This window comes from Telopea speciosissima, unplaced genomic scaffold (genome assembly GCF_018873765.1).
Source record: "Telopea speciosissima isolate NSW1024214 ecotype Mountain lineage unplaced genomic scaffold, Tspe_v1 Tspe_v1.0012, whole genome shotgun sequence".
Classification (NCBI taxonomy): domain Eukaryota; kingdom Viridiplantae; phylum Streptophyta; class Magnoliopsida; order Proteales; family Proteaceae; genus Telopea; species Telopea speciosissima.
The window spans coordinates 50,001-73,365 of record NW_025317348.1 but is presented as its reverse complement, the minus strand read 5'-3'; the positions used below and the strand labels follow the sequence as shown (position 1 = coordinate 73,365).

Genomic DNA, 23,365 nt, shown 5'->3' with positions numbered 1-23,365 from the left:
AAAAAGAAAAAAAAATATATTATAATATAAGAGTCGTTTTTTCTCATTTTTAAACATTATAAGCATATATCTTTCAGCAACTGAACGGGAAGATCTTTGATCAATTAAGGTTATAGCTTACGCTTACCTAAGGTAAGCTTAGCATTGGACCTCCCAACAACAACGCCCATTTTTCTTGCCCATAGCATAGGTCCCTGACGGCTATTCGAAAAGCAACAGGGCAAAGAGCGCCTTATATATATTTTGAAGAAGGCGGTCTCATGGACCGGTCGCCTTTGGTACTTGAGTAGTCAATTTAGTTCAGTAGCGCCTAAATAAGATAAGAAAAATAGGGCTATAAGTAGGCCGTTTGCTATTGCTATAAGGGCTGCTCGCCTTTATACGGCTTGGCTTCGCTATCGCTCCTATGTAGTGGTTGGCTTTCAAAGTAGTATTCCTACCATACCTGAATGCCTACAGACTAAAAGCTTCGCCAGAAGCAAGCAAGACGAGGTTTTATGCTTCGTAGACAAGGCTCGTTCCGTACTTGACTTACGAGCTCGTGTAGTACTCGCCCCTAACAAGCAACGGCTAGCTGATCGTAGACCACCGTTGCGCGTTAGCGCAGTAGTTTGATTGCTGGGGCTTATGCACTCCACTCGCTGTCTACTAAACGAGCGTTAGAGCGAGCGAGCGAAGCCTTCAATTTAGTGGCTTCCCCCCTTTTCCCTCACCCTACTCTCTCATTTCCGCTTAAGCAATCAAACTACTGCGCTAACGCGCTTCAACCAAGCAAGGGATGAGCCCAATGGAGAGTAAGCTGATCGTAGAGCACCGTTGCGCTAACGCGCGCTTATAGGTTGCGCGCGCCTTACTCAAATAGGGGCCTTTAGCTATAGTGGGGCCCTTGCTTGTTTGGGGGATTAATTGATTAGATACCCGAGAACCATAATCTTTCCTAGGAACAGCTTCTACGACGATAGATAGGGGTCAGGTTTGGCATCTATGCCCCCTGCCCTCCAAACAGTATGGGAGCCTTTCAGCTCGTACTGCTCACACTCCTAGATCTTCACGGCACCTCCTCCACCATAGTGTGAGCTGGGAGCAGCTCCGAAAAGCTAGGCCTACTTAAAAATTGGAAATTCGCTTTCAACAACGTCAACAACACCACGAAAAAAGTACACTATGGTTGCCCACTGATCTGATCATAGGTGAAATCCAATCCCTTCGCTTCGCGCCAGGCTTGGAAGCCGTAAGTCAGGCTCCCTTCGCCTCTCGGAAGCGAGAAAGCGAGCAGCAAGCTGAAAAACGGAAGTGCGCGGATGCGCCCCGCGCACTCCTGCGAAGCCAAAAAACGTGAGCGCCTAGCGCGATACGCAATCAAACTACTGCGCTAACGCGCTTCAACCTAAACAAGCAACTCCCTGAGCGAACAAGCAACGGAGGGAGCCCAACGGAGAGTCAGGCGCGCGCCAGAACCAAGCTGAAAAACTACAGCGCGCGCGTTAGCGCAACGGTGCTCTACGATCCGCTTTACTCCGCCCAAGTGCTTGCTGGATTCGCGCCCTAGCTGATCTACGACCAAAGAAGCAACGGCTAGCTGATCTACGACCAAAGAAGCAACGGCTGAGCTGATCGTAGGCCACTCTCTCCCGGTGGTCGAGCTGATCGTAGAGCACCCTCCTTCCTTGCCGCCGCTAGACGGAGAGTAAGCTGATCTACGACCATCCTTGCTTGCATTCTATTCTATAAGCGAAGCGACTTGTCGAGTCCCATTCAAGCTAGTTGGGGCTTCGTAGTTGCTTCCCCCCTTCGCCTCGCCATGCCACTAGATCCATAATGACCGGCGAGTCGAAACATGTACGAATATAACCAAGCGGAGCGCCGGACCGGCCTATCGAAGAAAGAGATCATTGAGCCTATTTAGCCGGGCTGGGAATCGCAAGAATTGAGAAGTCCTCCATTGAATTTTTTGGGGTGGGAAAAACTGGTTCGGAAATGGCCGGATTAGCAGGAGGTTTTTATCCCTGAAACAAAGGTGTACGTACATAAATAAAGAGGCTGGTTATGTCCGTCTCCTTCCCATCTATCTTGACCGGGAAGAGGGGGGAGGCTCTTGCGGAAGCCCTGCCCGCCCTTCTCTATTTTGAGGGATCCCTCATATTGATGATTCCAGGCTTCCCGGACTCGTAACAGACGGCTAGGAACAAGAAGAGGGTCAGTAGTCTCTGCCGTTGCAGGTCCTTCTCCTTCTGCTGAGGCGGCCCTCTTCTCTTTTTGGTTTTGTTCGTTCACCGCGGCACGAAATCATGAAGAAGCTGGAATAACTCAGAAAGAGAGTGGCGCCTAGCCGTTGAGAGCGTCTGTTGTCTTTGTAGAGGAACAGTACGATCTTGGACTGGCCCCCTTCGCATGACCTAGAAAGAAAAAGAAGTCCGTGCTACTATAAGGCCTCTAAACTCCTCCCTCAGGACACTGTTGCGTTGCCATGGGGACGGGGTAGCCCCGACTTCCATAGGTCCTTGGTTCGACCTCCTAATGAGAATGGAGGTCCTTGCGCGGGCGTCTCATCCCTAAGACTTGCTTGCTCTGTATGGAGTGCCCCGTGGTTCCTCGAGTGCCAGCCGCAGAGAGGAATGCCATCAACTAGGGCGCTATTGGCCACTAACCACTCGCTCGCCGGCCGCTCGGGCTCCGCGTTTCAAGTTCGTTATCCTAACCGTCTCCTCTGCTCCACCGGGAGCCTGGCCCCTTCTTCTATCTTATCTACTGCCTTGCTCCTCGGCTCCCTACTGCTCCAGCCGCTCGCTGTAATAGCTTGCTTCTCGGGTGGCTCGCACCCCGGGTGGTGCGGCTGAGCCAGAGTGGGCTCAGCAGTCGGCCTATGTTTCCGGGCGCACGCGTAGAGGCATGATTAGTTCCACGAATCTCACTGCACTGACCATAGTAAACTCCTTCTCGTTGTACCGAAATAGAGGTCTGATTTGAACGACCAGGTACAGCATCACATTTGACACCTGAGGAAGGTACAGCCCAACTATGAGGTACATCAGCAGGTGTTACAATAATACGTAGATGAGTTTTGGCTGGTACAACCACTCTATTGTCCACTTCTAATAAACGTGATTGACCCAATTCTGGATCATCTTCTGGAATCGTATAACTGTCAAAAGTGAGTGACTGTTCATCGGAACTGTTATAGTCCGAATACTCATAAGGTTGGGTCGACGCCCGCCTCCCCCCAAACTGTACTTGCAAGTTTCCCCGCAAAAAGCTCTCCACGCCTACTCTTAGAAAGAGCACTATTCTTCTTTAGTTAGGTAGTTCTCCCCTTTCTCAGAGACCGTAAGACCCCGGTGGAATCGAAGGCCTACAGACAACAGGGGACCGTTTCTCACCCAGCCCTACCTACTTCAGTGAGGCTGGAACAGAAAAAGACCTGGTTCCACACACATGAGACAGGCAGAAGGTATGGGACGACCAGTTCACCACGGAAAGCGAATTCGATCCTATAGTCGTCTTCTTTGTTCGATAAATGCGCAGTGGAAAGGGATGCTAGTCGGCTCGGCGAAGTTGTAGGCCCCAATAGATCAGATCAAGAGTGATTCCTCACCTATCCTGTCAGGGGCCCAGTCGAACGCTCGAGTATAGATTCCCTATGCTCATGTGAACGGCCGGGGCCGGCCCGTAGATCTAAAAGGATCCATCCATAGGCCTGACCTGAAATCGTTTGTCCACGAACAAAACAAAAACAAAGTAGGTTGTTAGTAGTAGTTCATGAGACCTCGAATTCCCACGTTCCAGCGTGCATTATGCCAACAGGTCCCACCCCCAATTGATTGAGTCACCCTTCTTTTTTTTTTTTTTTTAATCTTTTTTTTCAGAATAAGAATAAGGAAAGAGAGAGTCTATATCCTATATCGATCATAGGATCACTCTATGAAGAGGTCAATTCTCTGTGACCTTCCACCGTTCACGACATCCCTTGCTTCTGGCTGCGAACGGCTCCTCGGTGGAGGAGTAGAAGCGCTGGTCCCCTTCGGTCAAGTTGCTTGTGCCTGCTGTTACCTACCGTAGGACCTCCGTCCCCGAAGCGAAGAAAGAGGAGCAGCTGGTCTAAGACCACCCCTGATTTACAACCCTAAAGCGGTCGAGCTGATCGTAGACCACCCTCTCCCGGCCCAGTAGTTCCGCAACTACTACCGTGGTTGTTGCCAACGGGGATCCCCCATTCCGAAAGGTTACGGGGCCGGCCGTTAGGTCCAAAGTTGTATGCCACTGCTGTGGTGCCGATAGATTCACTACTTCAGCGCCGTTATCGGACATTGCAGGCTGAGCATCTATTTCTCGTATATCGCTCCACACCGAGAAGAGCGCAACTCCCTCCAGCAACAACAAGAATGGAACCATAGGCTCCTATGCTGGGAGCATTTCGGGGTATAGGTCTAACCACCTCAACTCCCCGTTTCTGGCATGCTATAGTTATTATAGTCTCTCGACGACGGGAATGGGAGATTACCGGTAAGCCAGATGCTTCGCGAACCACCGGTACATTTCGTTGCACTTAAATCACCCTCGTGAAGAGGCGCACTCCGATACCATTGATGTCCAATAGCTTTGATAGTAATGGCTGGATCTACTACTACCTCGTCCATTGAGTATAACAGAGCAAATGATGGTATAGCAATGAACATCGGGATGATACTAGGAAATATGGTCCGAAGAATCTCGATAGTAGTTCCATGAACAATCCTTTGCGGGATTGGATTAGTTTGATAGTGGAAATGCCATAAAGCGCGAACCAACATCCGTGATACGAAAACCAAAATCAGAATGAGGAAGAAAAAGATATCGTGATGTAAGTCCATTATTCCTTGCATCATAGGTGTTGCTGCGTCTTGAGATCCTAATTGCCATGGTTCCGCAGCATCACAAAGAACATTTGGGAGGAATAGCCATTCTAGAACAATCATTTGGTTTGGTTCATTCTTTGACTGCTCTGCTCCCGAAAGAAAAAATAGAGAGACTTGTTCTTGCTTCCCAACTCAGGAAGAAGGAAATTGCCGGTTGGGTTGGTCCGACCAAGAAAGGCATGGGAGCAAAGAATCCACTCCATAAGCGCTGACGCGCGCCAGAACAACAAATGCGCGGGCGCTAAAGCCCTTTTATATAGGGTGGTCGTAGATCAGCTTTTCTTGCTGGCTCGAAAGCCGGCCTTACTCGTTTAGGGTGGTCGTAGATCAGCTCGACCGCAGGCTGGTTGTAAATCAGGGGCGGTCTTAGACCAGCTGCAATCAAACTACTGCGCGTTAGCGCCCATGCAACCAAGCAACGGCTGAGCTAGCTGATCGTAGACCACTCTCTCCCGGTGGTCGAGCTGATCTACGAGCACTCTCTCCCGGTGGTCGAGCTGATCGTAGAGCACCGTTGCCTTGACTCTGTTAGGGGCGCAGTAGTTTGATTGCAGCGCGTTAGCGCAACGGTGCTCTACGATCAGCTTTACTCCGCCCAAGTGCTTGCTTTGGTTGCTTGGTCGCGCTAGCGCGCTCCTCAACATATGTTTTAGAAATGCTAATCCCAGTGGTGGCATACTGGGCCATCGATCTCGATAGAAGGGAGCCCCCGCCCTCTACCAATACATATGGCCCGGGACTCAACTTCGTCCTTTGACTTTCCTTTAAAATTTTTAAGTTCGGGTCGGGAGCAGACGGGTAGTTCCCCAGAGCCCGTTCTGCCCGATCCGACCGGGAATACGAAACCTATAACTAATAGAATGAATGAGAGGCGTCCCCAACAAAACAAAGAAAATAGCTTGTTGATGATACCACAGGATCATGAAAACTAAACTACTTAGGTTTAGGTCGGTCAGTCAGAGTGGAATGCATCCGACGAGACGAGCTCCGCGCCACACAACGTGAGAGAGAGAGGACCTCCCACAGATATGAGGCTAACGGGTAGTCAACCATTAGAATCCCGGAGAGAGAGAGAACGAACAAGAAGACAATGAGGGCCATATGCCCCGGTCAGAGAGAGTAAAGTGGTAGTTGCGAACGTTCGCCTTACGAAAGAGTTCGCCAAGAGCCAAAGTGAGCCCTTACACTCCCGTGACACTGACTATCTTCCTTCTTCGGTTGTATTCCATCCCGGGACACACGATCAGTTTGGAAACGCCCGGGGGGAGGATAGAAGGAAGTTACCCATCTAGTAGCGTCGGGGAAGTTGGCTATTCCCGCCTCGACTTGGCGACTTCTTGCTTATGGTCGCGAAGACGAGCCCACGCACTCGATGCAACTCTCCTGGCGATGGAGCTCGTGCCCCCTGGTGTTTGAAAAACACCAGTAGCATCTGTGTTGCATCTAATTGATTGCTCTTTCTTTCGATTGAGCGTTGATACTTGTGGAGTCTCTCTCAGCTGGCGTGCGTCACAACTGAGCCACTGCTCTTCGGGGGGGACAATTCCTAAACTCGGCTTCGGAGGAGCAACCTTGGTTGAATCGATACGGCTACGCTCCTCAGCTGACCTTCCTTTTCGGGGATGAGAGTGCGGAACCCCGTTTTGGCGAAGAAGGGTTTCGCCGCTTGAGCCATGAATCATTTTTTTAATCAACTCAAGTTCGTTCGCTCTTACTTACTATACGATGTAACTTGCTTTTGCATTTGCTTTCTTCTTTGATTCCCCTTCTGTCTTTTGAATCGGGTCCAGTCAAAAAACAAACATCGAACTTAGTGCACAATCACTGAATGTCTCAGTGGTGGTTCTTTGTTCTGTACTAAAAGGTTTTTTTTTCCTCCACTTCAATCGAAAACTAAAGAAAAGAGAAGAGAGTAGGGGCCCTTTAGGGAGCGCATGCTATGCTATATAAATCAATCACTCTACAGGAACTCTGTTATAATAGTTTCAAAGAGAGATAGATAAGATAGTTACAGTCACAGTGAGTCGAACCGATTCCTGCAATTGCGGTCAGTCTCGCTACCTCTTTAGTTGCCGCCCCCTATCTCTAATGCCTTTTTTCGAGAAAAGGTCCCATACGGAGAAGAATAAAAGGATAGGCATCGTATCTAATCAACTCCGGCTTAGCGTCGAACCCACTTCGGCAACCAAGATAGAACCACCAAGGCAAGGCAACGCGTACACCACCAACTAGTCAACCCGTTATCCCCCTCTTTGTTTGGTTCTCCTTTAGCGCTTTCCCTTGGCCCCGGGGTAGATAAAACAAAAGCATGGAGTGAATTGGTTTGACTCACCACTTTTTGATGACCAACAAGCACGATGTTCCGTTCTCATATCGGATGAATGGCCAGTCTTACTATACAACTCTTTGGAGATCAGAGCCGGCCACCTCAGTGAGAGTTTAGCTTTAATGTAAACCAGGGCAAAAAAAAAAGGCCCCTCCAACGCTACGGTTCAACGCGAAAAAAACATAAAACGACCCTCACTTAGAATGCTTATCCATGCTCAAAGCCATCATTGAAGTAGGGCGAGCTACGTTGGTATCTCAACGGGTTGGTTTGGCCAATAGTGGACCTTGTTGCAGTTGCAATCCTCGCTTTATTTAGTAGTTAGTCTTCCTTATGCAGCGGTTGGGTACAATCGGGTGGTTTCACAGCCATATGCTTCGTCATGTTGGAACATGTTAAAAAGAATCTTCCGGTGAGCAAGTCAACCCAATACATTATTAGGTTAGGGAGCCGTATTTGAACTCAAGGGTTCCCGCAATTAAAATCCGGGAACTGAGAACAACTTATTAAGGGATTGGAAAAGACGCACCAGTCGTCCCAAACAACTGATTTATCAGCTTCGAAATTCCCGCGCTGCCCCGACCGGACGGGACCCACGGAGATCGTGATGACGGCTCATAGTTGGATCTCACTATGAAACATTCGAATCGACCGGACCCAACTATATTTTAGAAAAAGAGTCAAAATCATTGCCACGTCCCAAGTGAAGGAGGATACACCTAGCGCTCCACCCGGGGCATGGGAACTTTATACCAAGTTAGTTGAATGACCGGCGCTCAGAGCATAGCTCTGAGGGAAGCGGGTGGCGACTGATGAAAGGTCTTTATATTCGAGCGCCTTTCGAAGCCAAACCATAGATGGAAGAACCCTTAACACTCCTTGCCCTAATTGGAAAAATGGAAGGACGCGGGCGGGATATTACTGAATGGAGCTTCGGGATAAAGACACTTTCTTCGTTGGGCGAACTTAGTTGTTCCCAAAGGGAGACTCTCATTGGGACGAAAAGCTAACGTTCGAGTTAACCCAGGCCCAGGAAAGCTTTAGCTTTCGGAACAATCCAATCGTATAAATATTGCATTAATTGCTATGCCACTCTTTCTTTCTGTCTTTCTTTTCTATTCTTCTTTTTGAGTTTTCGCCATTGGTTACTGGTCAAGCCACTGGAATGGAATAAGATAAGAATCTCTGGTTTTGAAAAAGCCTCTCCACTTACTCGTAACAGGCTTTCCCTCTGTAGAAGACTTCTTCCGAATGGCATAATTGTCCGCAAATGCGCCTCAATCTTCAAAGAAGACTGACTCCTCCTTCTCCTTTAGGATAGGTCTTTCAGAGCCTTCTTTCCTGATCTACGACCACCCTCGACCACCCTCTCCTGGTGGTCGAGCAGATAAAAGTAACCCGCTTCGCCCTTAGTGACTTCTGACCTAAGTAAACTAATATTGTCACGGGTTCGGGTCAAGGCGCTCAGGTGCGCATACAGTCTTATAGACTACACCAATACAGAGGATTCGAGAGAGGAGCGATAAAACCAAAGTGCTCCAGCCAGAACCATGTATCAGCCATAGCACTCTACATTGGATGTAAAATCTTATCTACCCACTGAGTGGATCGAGACCAAAGTCTACAGGACACCACATCGAACGTAACTCGCACTGCGCTAGCGCCTAAAGGCTGCGGCGCGCTCCGAGTCCGTACGAGATCATAACACCGAAACATAAGACCATCGGAAAGCAATTAAAGCAGTCTCTTTGAAGACCCTTCCAGGACTGGATGGCGTCCCTGCTCAGGTGTTTACCACAGGATGGTACCAGGGATCAGGCTCGCCCTTTTAAATGGGTTCTACAGATGAGTCTTTCTAGTTTCGACTTTCAGTCTGCTACTAATCCTTTTCCTTTATATCTGCAGGAAATGATAGCGTCTGTCTTACTTCCACGAGACCTTGCATGAAAAGGTTCGGTACGGACTCGTAGCTAATGTCTTTATGACACATCATTGGAGAGTGCGGAACATTCCTCTTCCGTTTTTCTTCCTTTCCTTCTTCCTCTACTTCCTTCTCTTTCACTATTCTCTTCCGGGCTGACTGCTTCGTTCCTTGAGACGAGCTTTCTGTGCCTTTCTCGTTCCTAATCTGCGTGATAAGCGCAGAAAATTCCTCATATTCCGCACAGGTAGCCCCTCTCCATTCTTCATAGTCGGGTGTCGATTGGAGCAGACAGTAAGCGTCTTTCCCATAGTTGTAAATGGGGCCGTTGCTTCTTTGGCCGTATCTTGCTGGTGAAGAACAAAACACGCCTGTATCAGAAGCAGACATGGCAGCGGGACTTGTAGGCAGAGGTCCAACAGAAGAACCAAGTAACTGCAGGCACCTCCAGCGCCCTTATAAAAAACTAACCTAACCGACTGAACTTCTTTTTGCGTAATATAAATAAGAAAGATCAGTGAGCGCATGCCGTCTCCTGCAGATGTGGGCTTTCGGGGTGAGGAGAACAGCTTTCCATTAATCTTTTTCATATATTTTCTGCTACTCACCCCGAACAGCGATCTAAAGAGAAAAGAGATACGAAAAGGAATGAAAAAGATCCACCGCGCCTTACTCAAATAGGGGCGAAAGGACTTCCTCGCTTAGAACGACAGGAGCCCTCCCATTGCTTGTCCATACGTCACGTGTTGACCCATTTCTCGTCCATCGGCCTATCCTCGGGTAGCTACCTTTGTTTACCAGACGTGCTAACGCCCTAACAATCATATGTCACAGCACAAAAGAAAAGAGTGGTTCGCCGTCAAAGGAGGAGGGAAGGGTCTGAAAGAGATTGATTAGCAGGGATAACGGAAAGAGGTGCGGGATAAACTGGATCTGTTGTTGCGGCTGATGCCTCATCTGCCGTATTTTGTCTAGGAACCTCTTTCTCTTACGGAGAAAGAGTTGACAGGCAATATACTAAAAAAAAAAAGTGAAATGCGCCTGCTGTGAAACCGCCCTTTCGAGCATCTTATTCGCAATCCCTTCCTAAGCAAGGATCACAAAAAGAATCGATTTCTTAAAAAGGTAAAGAAAACCACGAAGCAAAGAGAGTCCACCTAGCTACATGCCCCGCAACCCTCACTCAATGCTCCCCTTGTCCAGCTCTCCTCTACCGCTTCGCTTCGCTCAGCTCCTACATCTGCTCCCTTGGCCCCAGCGAAGTGTGAAAGTCACTCGTTTGATGAATTCCTCGTGGAACGTGTAACAGACACGACCTATCTAGCGGCTTCTGTCTCTGCTACTGATAGTGACTGCCGCTCGGACGGATACAGGCTCGCTAGACCTGCCACTGTTATTTCTTCTCCAGCCCCTTGACGTTCTGCATCGATCTTCCACTCTTCTTTCTTGGCGACGAGACGAGACCTGAACCACCCATCTCCGTTCTTGTTCCCGCTCCTGTTGTTCCTGAGACGAGACCAACACTACCCTTTGTCCGGACGATCGCATTCGTACTCACTGACCTATGGTTTGACGAAACTCTCTAAACTCTCGAGTTGATTGCTTCTGCCGCCTTGCTACGAGCTACCCGGAAATGCCTTAAGCCCGATAGCTACCCAATTGTGCACCATTTTCCTTCCCGGGATAAACGGAAAGAGTTTTTTCAAAAGCGAGAAAAGCTGACAACCAGAGGGGGAAGCGGGGAACGAAGCACGAGTTGCTGACAGCTACACCGGCAATGCCCAAAGCTCCTTGGACTATTTCACTACCGATTGATCCACTACTGGGACGGACTATTCTTTCACTACTGACTGAGACTGTACTTACTGACGGACTTACATCCAGGGAGTGAATTCTCTAGGTTAGGTGTCCTGGCGGACCCTGGTGGACCGGTTGGTGTTCATCAGTCAGTTTGCTTCTTTCTTTGACTGACTGACGTAATTTATTTGCCGTTCCTTCCGATTCGGATGGAGATGCGGAATCTTCTTCTCTGTATTAGCCACCCTTCTTCACAGAAAAAGAGAGCTCAGAAGACCTCGTCTATTACGGTACGGAAAAATCAATGGCACCGGAGGAAACTCAGTCCAGAGAATGGAATGTCAGTTAGGGAACAGTAGTCAGACGCAGACCAGCGCAGGTGGGCGCCACAGCTGTCTTCCTCCATGTGATATCACGCAACAGGTTTGGAACCCTTATTTACACGATTTAGAAAATTAGAACCCGGTCGATCGGAGTACCTCTCTGTAGCACAAACCAACCGATCGAGATGTATCGTCGAAGAGGTCGTCGATCGGAGTACCCCTCCTTAGTTTGACGCTTTTAGGCCTCCGGTCAGTCAGGGGTTGACATGACACCGGATTTAGTGGGAATTCATTCATTTCCCCACCAACCGACCTCGCTTTGGAACTCGATTTCGAACCCCCTACTTATTTGCTGGATCATCGTTTGTTTCTAGGATCAAGGGCCTTCTAAAGGAGGCACTAAAGCTTTAACTGACCCCGCCCATCTTCCTCCTCCAGTTCGAGCTCACAGCCCGATCCTTCGCCATAGGATTATTCCTACTCTGTATGAATCGGTTCTGTCGCTTTAAGCCCCTTCCCTCCACCGCACACTAAAGCTGCCTACAGAGCCGGGCTCAGCGAATCAAGCAGTGAAGACTTTTTCTCCAGCTAAAAGAAAAAAAAATGAAGCAAATCACCCTCCCTCCCCTTCGTCAATAAGGTAACAAAAGAAAGCGGTTTATCCAAAAGTGCGACAAGCAAGTGGGGTTACACGCGCCATACAGCTGTGAATACTTGTATCTACTTTTTGTTCAAATTCAATACCACTTTTTGTCTTCTTTTTTGTATCATTTTTCATCTACTTTTTTCAAAAAGATAGATTTCCAATCAATTCCTTTCGTCAAACAGGATAGAAAACAACACTGCTTTTCGTAAAAAGCTAAAAAAGCTGCACACTGACCTTCCACCCGAAATGCCCTAGGCTTGTGAGAAACAGCAGGATATGTTGTTTCGGGATAAACAGGATGATCTCTTGTTTCGGGATAGACTGGACCCGTTGGCTAGAAAGAAATAAAAAAAGGAGCTCTTGCTTGCTCTAACCTTCCCCTCTCACCGCCCTGGTTCAGATGCGTCTGCTGATTCATCGGATTAGGATTATTCTACTTTCGCTGCTTCGGATGCTTCCTCGGAATCCGCTTGTGAAACAGCTTCTCGTTACACCACCTGACACGACCCAAGATCGATTTGCTATAGGGAGATCAAAAGCTTGCTGTGAAGCCAAATCCTGTCCCCCGAAGGCCCAAACATGGAAAAATGCTGTTTGTTATCGTTATACGAAGTCATGGGTAACACTCCTTCATTCGTTGGTCTGTTCCAGTTGGGCAGCTGTCACACGGCAACCAGCTCTCCCCATAGCCCTAAGCGCGCGTCACGGTTAATGCGCGCGCATTTATTATGTAATGGTTCTTCCCCTGAACAAAGCGAAGCGACACTCCTATCGGAGCCTTGCGCACTTGAATGGATCTTACGTCGAACAGGTTACCGACCCGCAAAGCTCCGCAGAGCTGTCGTATGCGGGCACTACTGGGCCCACGGCTTCTCGACGCCAATCTCGCACTTGACGCGCAATACGCACTGTTAGTACCATCGATCGACGAAGAGTTGAACTCCCATAGCTAGTTGCTCGCGCCAGCTAGATTCTGTCCGATCCTGGGAAAGACTTATACTAATAAGAATTTCATTTCGGGTACCAAAAAAAGACACATAATCACATATCACATCGCATCCGGCTAAAATACAAATAGGATCAGGAAAGCTTTAGCTTCGAAAAACAATGCAATAGCTTCGCAAAAGGCAAAGCCCAAAATGGCATAACCAAATGATTGTTTAGCCAATGATGGATTTCGCGCCACGGAATGAATCGAGGAACTAAGGACGTTTCCAATACCGACAGCAGCTCCCGCTGAAGCAATTGTAGCAGCTCTGGCACCCATTGATTGATCATAACGATATCGTGGAAATGCTGCACGGACCCATATATATAGGAACGGAAACAGACCTGAGAAAGAAGTCGTCTTGGTATTGGATCCGCTCTTTTCTTTCGTATCACGAAAGCCTTGTCAATGATCGAACTTTTCAAATTTATTGATACTTTACGTTCTATATGCTAACCATTATATTATTAAACTATCTTAGATGAGTCATCGAAAAAAGGGTCAACGCCCAATAATATGATCTAAAAAAGATCTATATGTAAAGGTTGGGTCTTGACCCTTCCTGTTTAATATTGTTTATGATGAAGGACAGGTGATTATCAAGCAAATCCCGGTGAACAGCGGATTCCATTCTGTTTAAATTCTCAACCTGTTTTTCCACAAACTCGAAAGCTTCCTCCCTCATGTTGTCATAGGGTGAAATTAGAAGAATTTCTTCTAGGGCTGGTTCACTGAGAAGCGTTTCAAAAAGGAGATCTTGGGCACGTTTTCTCCCGGACGGCTATATCTAAAATTTCGCTGTTTAGCGCCGAAAGATATGCTTGTGCACCAATGGTAGAAGCTTCATTCAAATGATCCCGGACTATGGACTCATATTGACCGGGATGCTCTTGAGCAAGAATTCTATGACCCAAAAGTGCTGAACATTCGCGTATACGAGAAAAGAGCTCGGCTTCCCTTTTCGCGCTGAACACGCGAAAATGCGGAATTGCCTCAGCAGCACCGCCTTCACCCAGATCAGCCGCTGGTTCTTGAGAATCTGCTGCATAAACTATTATTGGAACAAATTCGATGTTAAAAAAAAAAAAAAAAAGAAGGGTCTGAAAGAGCTATGGGCTTCTCTGAGAAGTTCACTATCGACTTCCAGAAGAGACACGAGCCGACCAGACGGGTGTATCAGTACATCGCAAGAAAGCAGCTTAGAAATGCATTGCAAACTAAAGGGGAATGCCTCTTCATAACAGGAATGACTACTCATATGCGCTTTAAAGGACGTTACGTTCCTGCCTTTCGGGTGAGAGGCAGTCACTTCACTCCATAAGCAACTCTAAAAGAAAGACAGCTATTCAGCAAAAAAAAATTCTTCCACAGTGGTTTTTTTTCTTGAAATTTATTATAATAAAAAGAATCCGTAAGTAACTCAGTGTCAGTCAGTAAGTCGACAGAGAATGAAATTCATATCAGTACAGAATACAGGAATGATTTATTTTATTACATATTATAATTCTTTATTTTTTACTTGTTTCTAAACTATCTTTTTGAAGCAGATAGTTCACAGTGCTCATTCTATAGATACTGGAAAAGGACACAGTGTTTGGCATGCCTTATATTGACTTACTTGAGTTTATACAAGGGATCTTTAACGCGGCTCACGAGGCGCCCCCGCTGGCGCCAGAACCGGCGGAAGTTCCCCACGCCGATCCCGAAGCCGAACTACAGCAGCGTGAGGTAATGAAATTCTATTCACACTTTCATTCTAGAGCAAGTTCGTGATCGGTGTGAAAGGCGACCGTGGCAAAGGCGGCTATCCGTTCATTTTCCTGAAATGGAAGAAATCTACTCCCAGATTGCAGACAACATTCTTTCAAACGATCTGGAACTCTCTGCCGACACGGACACGGATGCCACAACCCTACGCGAATGGCTGCAGGAGATTGAGAAGAACAAGAGGCTCCTGCAGCCCATCATAAGAAGACAGCTTACGGATTAGTTGCCGCTCAGTTGAAAGCTATGGGACTCTGAAAGATGGAAACAGGGGAGTTGGCTGATAAAGATGGACAGTAACGATCGCGTAATATCAATTTATCGGCCTCGTCATCGAAAGCGGCTTCCAATTGCTCGGAAATTCTCAGCTATATGGGGGGCTTGGATGGTGAGCAAAAACAATTGATCAAGAAGTTGGTCAACTTTCGCATGAAAGAAGGTAAAAGAACGAGAGTTCGTGCTATTGTTTATCAAACTTTTCATCGCCCAGCTCGAACTGAACGCGATGTAATCAAACTTATGGTTGACGCCGTAGAGAATATAAAGCCCATATGCGAAGTGGAAAAAGTAGGAGTCGCAGGTACTATTTATGATGTCCCTGGGATTGTAGCCAGGGATCGTCAACAAACCTTAGCTATTCGTTGGATCCTTGGAGCAGCTTTCAAACGACGTATAAGCTACAGGATAAGCTTAGAGAAATGTTCATTTGCTGAGATACTGGATGCTTACCGAAAGAGGGGAATTGCACGTAAGAAAAGGGAGAATCTTCATGGACTGGCTTCCACCAATCGAAGTTTCGCGCATTTCAGATGGTGGTAAAGTGAGACCACATAAAGAGCTCTTCCTCATTCAGTCAGATTTTTCAGTAAGATATGGTTTGACCCTTTTCCTTTTTGAATCTTCATATAGAACTACGTTACCTCATACTCCCCCCTTCATTCATTGAGTTGGAGGAATCCATAGGAGGCCCGCCCGTTATGCATTGCATGATAGAACCTTTCTTTGTATGACTTCTCTTTTGCCTCAGGTCGAATGAGGGAGATAAATCAAACAAATCAATAGGCCATGAATGAAGAAGTAGTGGGCCTTTCGCCCTCTTTCGTCTGACTCGGGGAGCTGATAAATGCACTTCAAAGGGAGGGAAGGAAGCGATCTCGTACTAATTTTTAGGTAGGACGAAGCGCGCTGTATCCATCCATGAAACTAAACATCTCGTACCCTGCCGTATGATCAATGAAAATCATAATATTGGGCAGGGTAAAATCGTCCTTGGGACAGGCCTTGTTGAGATCCCGGAAATCGACACAAAGACGAATCTGCCCATTCTTTTTCTTTACCGGCACGACCTTTGCTAACCAATCTGGATGCTTCTCAGTTCGGATAAAGTTGGCAGCCAATAATTGTTCAACTTATGCCTCAAGTGATAGGTTGTGCGGGTCTGAACTTCCTGGCCGCTTGTTTCACAGGAGTCAAGTTCGGTCCCCTATGGAGTAAGGGGGGTGTGGGTTGTGTCAATACATCTGAGAGAAAGAGTACAGATGAGATCGCCAACCCAAAATCCCCCCGAGCTAACGGCGGACGTAAGAGTGCCTAGAAAGTACGGGAAGAGGGAAAGGACCGCCCCCAAAAAAATCATCAACTTCCCCCTTTTCGAGAGCTACCCGTTCGAGTCGAAAGAGCAGACTAAATCGATAGGAGAGGTCGTCAGGCACACGGGGGACCGGAACCTAAAAGCGTCAAATAGGGCACAAAAGAGGGCCCTTTACGTCTAAGGGGGACCCGGACCCGTACTTCCTTAAGGATAGGGGAGATACGATCGTGAAGTAGGAAGCCTGATGAAAACAGGTAAATGAAACTTTCAGAATTAGACCGTAAATCCTGGTTCAGAAGAGGGACAGGAGAAACCAAAGGGAAAGGGGCGAGCCTCGAAAGTGTGCTGGGAAGGCCCCAGGCGCCGTCAGGCCCAGGAAAGCTTCCCCCCTTATGACTTGAGTGTGCTTACCCCCAGCAACCCCCTATGCCAAACCAGTTGAGTGCAAGGAGGTACGAGCAGAGGAGCTTCCCGGGTAGCAAGCTAGTTAGGAGAGAAGTCAAACACACTGGCAGGGAGTAACCTTCGGCACCTAGCGTTTCAGAGGGCTAAAGACGGAAGAGAGGAGACGCGCTGAAGGTTATGGAATACTAAAAGCACCCGTTGATCCAGAATGAGCCGAACAGATAGCTCCAAGTCAAAGGACAGAAACTGGGGAACGCTTGGCATACAGGTCGAGGACGATAGTTGATTGATGCTTGTCCACTTCAATCTGAACCCGGTTAGAGCAAGCACAAAGAGAAGGTGTAACGCGAGGATCGTAGATTCGACCGACATACGCAACTTCTGGAGCAATGTCGGTTTCTCCATCTCAACACAGCCACTGTAATTAGAGGTGACCACGGTACCATACGGATACCGACGTGACGGATGATCGACGTCGCCCTTCGTTCCTAACCCGGAAGCCCCAAGTGACGAGCTCGAGGAGTCGGCACATGACCAAAGTACCTTCCCGTGTTCGAGGTCCAGAGGCTCAAGAACCAGCGTATCGTACCAGGGCAAGGATAGGAAGGGAAGGGAGAAGGCAAGGCACTAGTGAACACCAAAGTGGGGCAGTCGTCGGGTGTTGAGAGGGGGGCTGAGGACAGGGAGAAGGACAGGGAGCTGCGCCGGGTGAAGAAGTAAGGTGTTATAAGTGTATGGAAACGGGACATCGTTCTTTCGAGTGTCCTCGCCGGAGATTCGACGCACAAGCTCATTTCGTTGAGCCGGTAGAAGGAGAGAGGATGATTTGGTTGATATAGAGGGAGATCCGGTCTATGATGACGATGGTGGTGATGAACACGAAGAGGGAGAATTGGAAGCCGACGAGGGCGAATCGTTGCGGATTCGGAGAGCTATGTACACTCCTAAAGTCAAGACCGATGAGAGGTGGCTAAGGACAAAAATATTCCGCATGCGATGCACGTCGGGTGGCAAAGTTTGCAATGTCATCATCGATAGTGGGAGCTGTAAGAATATGGTCTCGAAGGAGATGGTGGAGAAGCTCAACCTCAAGTGCGAAAAAGACCCCCTGCGCCTGTAGTTAAATCCCATAGGCTTCCGGTAACAGTTCTCAGCCGTAGGCTTCCGGGATCCGTTCTCAGCACTCTTCGACAGCGGTCATTCTTTTCCTTCTTTGCCAAGCCAAGCTAAGAGACTTTCAAAGTATGGTTAGGGCTAGCGCGCCTTGAGTAATAGCTTTCCAGACAGCCCCCAGAGTAGCCAATTCGAGGGACTCATCCAACAGTGCCGGCTTGTGCTTGCTAGTCGGCTACCATCCTTATTGCTGAAGTACCTCCCGTGTTCCTTGTGGTCTCCTTCTATGACTGGATGCGCTTTTTCTCTTTTGGAGTGGATGCAAAACCCTTTTTTTCTTTAGTTTTGATGTAAATTGCCTACTGCCGAGTCAGGACCTGGGGGTCTCTACGTGGTGCATGTCGCAGATACAATTGACGCGACTACACGTAGGCGCGGCCTGTTTAGCTTTGTGATCAGTCTGTACCGGCCTGAGCAAGCGGATCGGGTGTTTTGCATTTCAGAGAAGGGCCGCCATTTAGCTACCGCGAGCGATGGAGTCTCAAATAAGGCCTTCCACTTTTCGGATAAAAAGCACATTCTGTAGCTCTGCAAGGAACAGGGATGGGCCCGGCTAGTAAGCGTTTCAAGGGCACTGATTGGATTATTACCAGAGACGAAGGGTTTGAACCACGATATCAATGTAGCCAAAACATCCAGTGATTCTCCCCGGTCCCATGCCCATCCTAACGCTGCCTTCGCCAAAGTCCTTCACTGCGGCCCAGTTGGCGGCAGAACCGGCTGTGAAATCCATCAACGATGTGACCCGCTCCGGACGCATCTATCAACCGGCCCATCTCAAGGTTGTTTTTTCCAGTCATACCTTCTATCTTGCCTCCGCCGACGCCCCCTAGAAGGTATGAAGTGTCTGAGCCGTAGAAGGTGGCCCAGCAGCTGCGGTTCTTATTCCTCCGGGCAGGCCTTGTCACATCTTATTTAGTTTGCGCTTTCCCGCATAGGCGACAATCGATCTTGTTGAATAACCACCACCTCTTCCCTTTCCATTACAGCGATCTCACTCTGGTCCGGATCCCGGTGCGCTTCGTTCAGCAGGACGTATAGAATGATAGTCCGGTAGAGCGCTTACCAATTCTCACGAGGAACGGAGCAAGCCCCTAGCAGCTTAAGCAAGCCATGCATGCCCTGCATCACGCCACAGCTTCAAGGGCTCAGCGCAGAACGAATCGTAGGCTGAGCGACTCGCCCGAGCAAGGCGCCAAACAACGGACTAAGGCTTTTTTCGATTCAGTTTCAAAAATGAATAGAAAAAACTTTCCGGTCAGAGAGACAAATTCACCAGCGGCAGTTCAAGCTTTTTTCCCTGGTGAAGCGCTGCCTCTACGGGTAGTGCTAGTGCGGGTATCGATCTCGATCCGTGGGATCTGCTGATTCCGGGTCAACCAGCACGGTTCCGGGTTATCAACGAGCCATCGACTTGGAAAGGATACTGGGCGAAGTCAATGGGCTTTCTAACCGCCTTTCTTTTCTCACCGATCGATGCCTCCCCCCTTTACTAGTCAGTGGCCTACCCCGGGCTCCACTAGGTCTCGATCAAGAACTCCAACGCACCGCGCCCGGTACACAGCTTCTTCCATTAATACAAGGGCGGCAGACTAGCTTCATTATTCGATCCTCTCCACATGATGATATCTATTCCCAGAAACCGAGAATCCGATTAGCTCCTTATACATGATTGTTATGAATACCAATGAGACCCACCCTTACTACCAAACGAATTATATCCCTCCCAAAACAACGGATTATGAGGCGTCTTACAACCGTTGGGTCTGACATTGGGGGGTGTGGAAACGTGTACAATGATGTGGAATTGTGTATGTGTATAAAGGCATATTCTTGATAGGATTCCCGAGAAAGGAGCTATTTATCTCATTCAACCTTGGAATGAAAGGCATATGAGATATTCATCCAGTTGTTTTTGGAATTTGAATTGGATAAGAATTTTTTTTATTTTTTTATACTCAGGGCTTTTAGTAGTAGTAGTAAGGTAGCCATGGTTCAAAGAAAGGCTTGGATCTAAGGTAGCGGTAGCCTTAGTCTCGGATAGATGATCGCCCCCCTGATAGAGCTGCTATGGATGACTTCATCTCGTGTGTTAACAACTTGGGAGTTGTGGATGCTGCTTTCTCTGGTTCCCGTTTTACATGGTGTAATAACCAGGCTGGCCTAAGCTGTATTTGGGCGAGACTGGATAGAGTCTTCATTAATCATGAATGGGCTTTCTCATTTGGCAAACCAGATACTCTTCACTTGAGCAGAATGTTTTCGGACCACTCCCCTCTTTTGATTCAACATAATTCTGATCCTTTTCATTTTCCAAGATTGTTCAAGTTTCAGAAAATGTGGCTGCTGGACGAGTCTTTTCTTGACTGTGTTCGCTCTTCTTGGGCTGCTCCTATGCAAGGCTCTCTTACTGAATTTTTCTGTCGTAAGTGTTGAAGGTTGAAGTGGCGCCTTAAAGATTGGAAAAAAAATTATTTCGGGAATATTTTCAACAAGGTAAAAGCTGCCGAGGATAATGTGAATAGTGCCGAGTTGTTGTTGCAGTCGGCTTGGTCGGATCAAGCCTATGCTGGCTGATCTACAAAAGGCCAAAGATGATCACCAGAAGGTACTCTGGCAAGAAGAAAGATTTTGGAGGCAAAAGTCGAGAGTGAAATGGTTGAAGGAAGGGGATAGATATACTCCATTCTTTCATACATCTGTTATGGTGAAACGGAAGAAAGCTTTGATTACGCGTGCTCGTTGTGCAGATGGATCTATGACGGAAGACATGGGCACCATTCAAAACTTGGCAGTTGACTACTTCAAATCTCTTTATTCTTCTGAAGAGCATAGCATTGATTAGAACATTCTTTAGGTGATCCCAAAGTGGAAGTTGGTAACTGAGGAGGAAAATCTTTTATTGTCTAATATGCCATCAGATGAGGAAATTAAAGAGGCAGTTGTGGACATGAATGCAGACGGGGCCCGGGGACCTGATGGATTTTCGGGTCACTTTTATGTTTCCTGCTGGGACATTATCAAATCGGATCTTTGTGCGGCTGTGAGAGAAATTTTCTCAGGAGGCAACATTCCGAAAGCAGTCAACTCAACATTGATCTCTCTTATTCCGAAAAGGGAGGATCCAACGGAGTTTTCGCACTTCAGGCCAATCAGTCTATGTAACTTTGTTTACAAGATCATTACTAAAGTGAAACATTCTCGTATTTGCAGGATCTTGCCTAAGCTCATATCCCCCGAGCAAGGTGCTTTTGTTCAGGGGAGGTCTATCTCGCAAAATATCGCCTTGGCCCACGAACTGGTGCAGGATCTTGATAGAAGATGCTTTGGCCATAATGTAATCTTGAAGCGTCACATGATGAAAGCCTACGACAGATTGGAGTGGGACTTTCTCCTGGCTGTCCTTCGGAAATTTTGGTTCGATGACAGGATGGTGCTGCTCATCAACAATAGTATATCTTCTGCATGGTTCTCTGTCATGGTAAACGGCTGTCAATGTGGCCATTTCTTGGGCACCAGAGGAATTCGTCAAGGTGACCCCCTCTCCCCCCACTTTATTCATTTTTGCGGAAGAGGTCCAACGTAGATGGTTGACCAAGCTCTTCATGGAGCAACAAACTTGTGCTTACAAAGTGCCAAGAAAGTGCGGAATCATATCCCATCTGCTATATGCGGATGATACCATAGTTTTCTGCAATGGCAGGAAATCGACTGAAGAGAAAGTTATGGATGTTATTCGGTGGGACCTCCGGCCCCCTCGGGACAGAAATGAAACCATAAAAAAAGCAGCTTTTTCATCTCAGACAAAGCCCCACCTAACCGAGCCTCTATAGTACAGTCCTGTACAGGTTTCCAAAGAGCTCGCGTGCCTTTCCTCACGCCCTTGGTGCACCCATCATAAAGGGCAGACCAAAGCTTGAATCTTTTTTCTTTTAAATTGATAAGATACAGGCAAAATTGGCGGGATGGAAGGCAAAGCTCATCTCTCTTGGCGGCAAGTTAACACTCCTCAAGCATGTCATCTATAGTATTCCCATACATATCTTGGCATCTATCTCTGTACCTGCATCTGTCCCCCGGCGAATTGAGAAAATCATGGCGAGCTTCTTCTGGGGAGAAGGGGAATATGGTGATAAACACCATTGGATCAGTTGGGAAAGGGTGTGCAGACCAATAAAGGAGGGCGTTCCGCGCCTGAGAAGGATGGCAGATATACAACAGAGCTTCAGATACAAAATGGGTTGGACACTTCTAAAGGAGGAGGGGATTTGGGCTGATTTTATGTGGAAGAAATTTCTTTATAATCTACACCCAAGTGCAGCGGAGGTCAGGCCTTACCATTCGTCATTATGGAAAGACATAGCTCTCGTGTTGCCGAATGTGTTGGCCCAACGTAGATGGTTAATTGGCACTGGTGATTGTGATTTCTGGCGATATAATTGGGTTAATGGGACTCCACTTATGGATATATTCACAATTCCTGAAAATGCTGCAGTGAAGGTGAAAGAAGTCTTCCAACCTGATCTGATGGCACTTGGGCCCATCCTACGATACCTTATGAGGTAATCACCTATCTTACTGAGAATGCTCCTAAGTCCTTTTCGATTCACTCTAACATTAAGGATAGACTAGTCTGGTCGTTAAATACAACTGGGGAATTCTCGGTCAAATCAGCATGGGAGTATTGCCGTAATCAAAATCAATCAGTTAGCTGGGCAGCCAAACTGTGGAACAAAGCTCTACCAACCAAAATTTCGATAAAAAGGTGGAAAGCCATTAACTACCAGATCCCGGTCGACTCTAATCTACAAAAAGTAGGTGTGGCGTTACCCTCGGCCTGCAGATGTTGTTTGAATAAAGGGACTGAGGATGTTGATCACCTTTTCATAAGCAGTGACTTGGCTAAAATGATCTGGAGTTGGTTGGCCGCTGTATTTAGTTTCGGCTTAATTGATAATGAATCCTTGATACAGAGGTGCTGTAACTGGTGGAGTAGATTCAGATCTCACTCAAGAGTGGGCATTCTTGCTTCGTTGGCTCCGTCTATCGCTTTATGGATGATCTGGAATGAAAGAAACCATTTGGTCTTTGAAGAAAGATCATCTAATCCGTTGCAACTAAAGATGAAGTTGCTAAATTGGCTAAAAGACATTGGAAGGTAAATGAATCCCAAGATGCCGTGTTCAGCTTCAGAAAAAAGAAGATGTGAAGTTCTAAACTTAGTGGATTCGATCCCTCCCCGTAAACAGATGCGGCTGCTGAGATGGTGTAAACCACCGAGAGGAAAGAAAAAGTGAAATACAGACGGCTCCAGCTGCGGAAATCCAGGGAACAGTGGTGGAGGAGGAGTGACTCGCAATGACAAAGGTGATCTGATCTTATGTTTTGCTTCCTACTATGGTTATCTGAAATATAATCTGGCTGAATTGTTTGCTCTCTTAGAAGGACTAAAGCTTTGCAGGGAAATGGGCCTCTCAAACATAGTGGTGGAATGTGACTCTATGTTTTTGATTAATCAAATCAATGCTCATCATTGCAA

At 47.5% G+C, this 23,365-nt stretch overlaps 2 protein-coding genes and 3 long non-coding RNA genes across 6 annotated transcripts in view; 4 read left to right on the top strand and 1 right to left on the bottom strand.

The window, feature by feature from the left end:
• LOC122647105 overlaps window positions 1-1,147 on the top strand; it is a 59,595-nt gene extending 58,448 nt beyond the window's left edge. For both annotated transcript variants that reach the window (XR_006330788.1, XR_006330789.1), the window contains exon 2: window positions 839-1,147. This is a non-coding gene — a long non-coding RNA (uncharacterized LOC122647105). The remainder of the gene's footprint in view (window positions 1-838) is intronic.
• Window positions 329-5,119, bottom strand: LOC122647081 (cytochrome c oxidase subunit 2-like). Its single transcript, XM_043840597.1, is given in 4 exon segments — window positions 329-962; window positions 2,880-3,197; window positions 4,571-5,003; window positions 5,005-5,119. Coding segments are annotated over 4 exon segments (1,029 nt in total). The 5' UTR covers window positions 5,074-5,119; the 3' UTR covers window positions 329-753.
• The window catches only part of LOC122647102, a 22,127-nt gene continuing 2,455 nt past the window's right edge, over window positions 3,694-23,365 (top strand). Inside the window, exons 1-2 of the long non-coding RNA XR_006330785.1 lie at window positions 3,694-3,707; window positions 14,318-14,322. This is a non-coding gene — a long non-coding RNA (uncharacterized LOC122647102). The remainder of the gene's footprint in view (window positions 3,708-14,317; window positions 14,323-23,365) is intronic.
• LOC122647098 lies at window positions 6,102-13,136 on the top strand. The gene is made up of 3 exons (XR_006330781.1): window positions 6,102-6,112; window positions 6,802-6,804; window positions 13,033-13,136. It is a non-coding gene; the product is annotated as an uncharacterized LOC122647098 (long non-coding RNA).
• LOC122647083 (ribosomal protein S7, mitochondrial) lies at window positions 14,696-15,805 on the top strand. The gene has a single exon (XM_043840599.1). The coding sequence runs from the start codon at window positions 15,030-15,032 to the stop codon at window positions 15,474-15,476; it is 447 nt and encodes a 148-aa protein (XP_043696534.1). The 5' UTR covers window positions 14,696-15,029; the 3' UTR covers window positions 15,477-15,805.

Bases quoted from the DNA above. Each gene is read 5' to 3' on its own strand.
- LOC122647083 (XM_043840599.1), top strand. From the start codon at position 15,030: ATGGGGGGCTTGGATGGTGAGCAAAAACAATTGATCAAGAAGTTGGTC.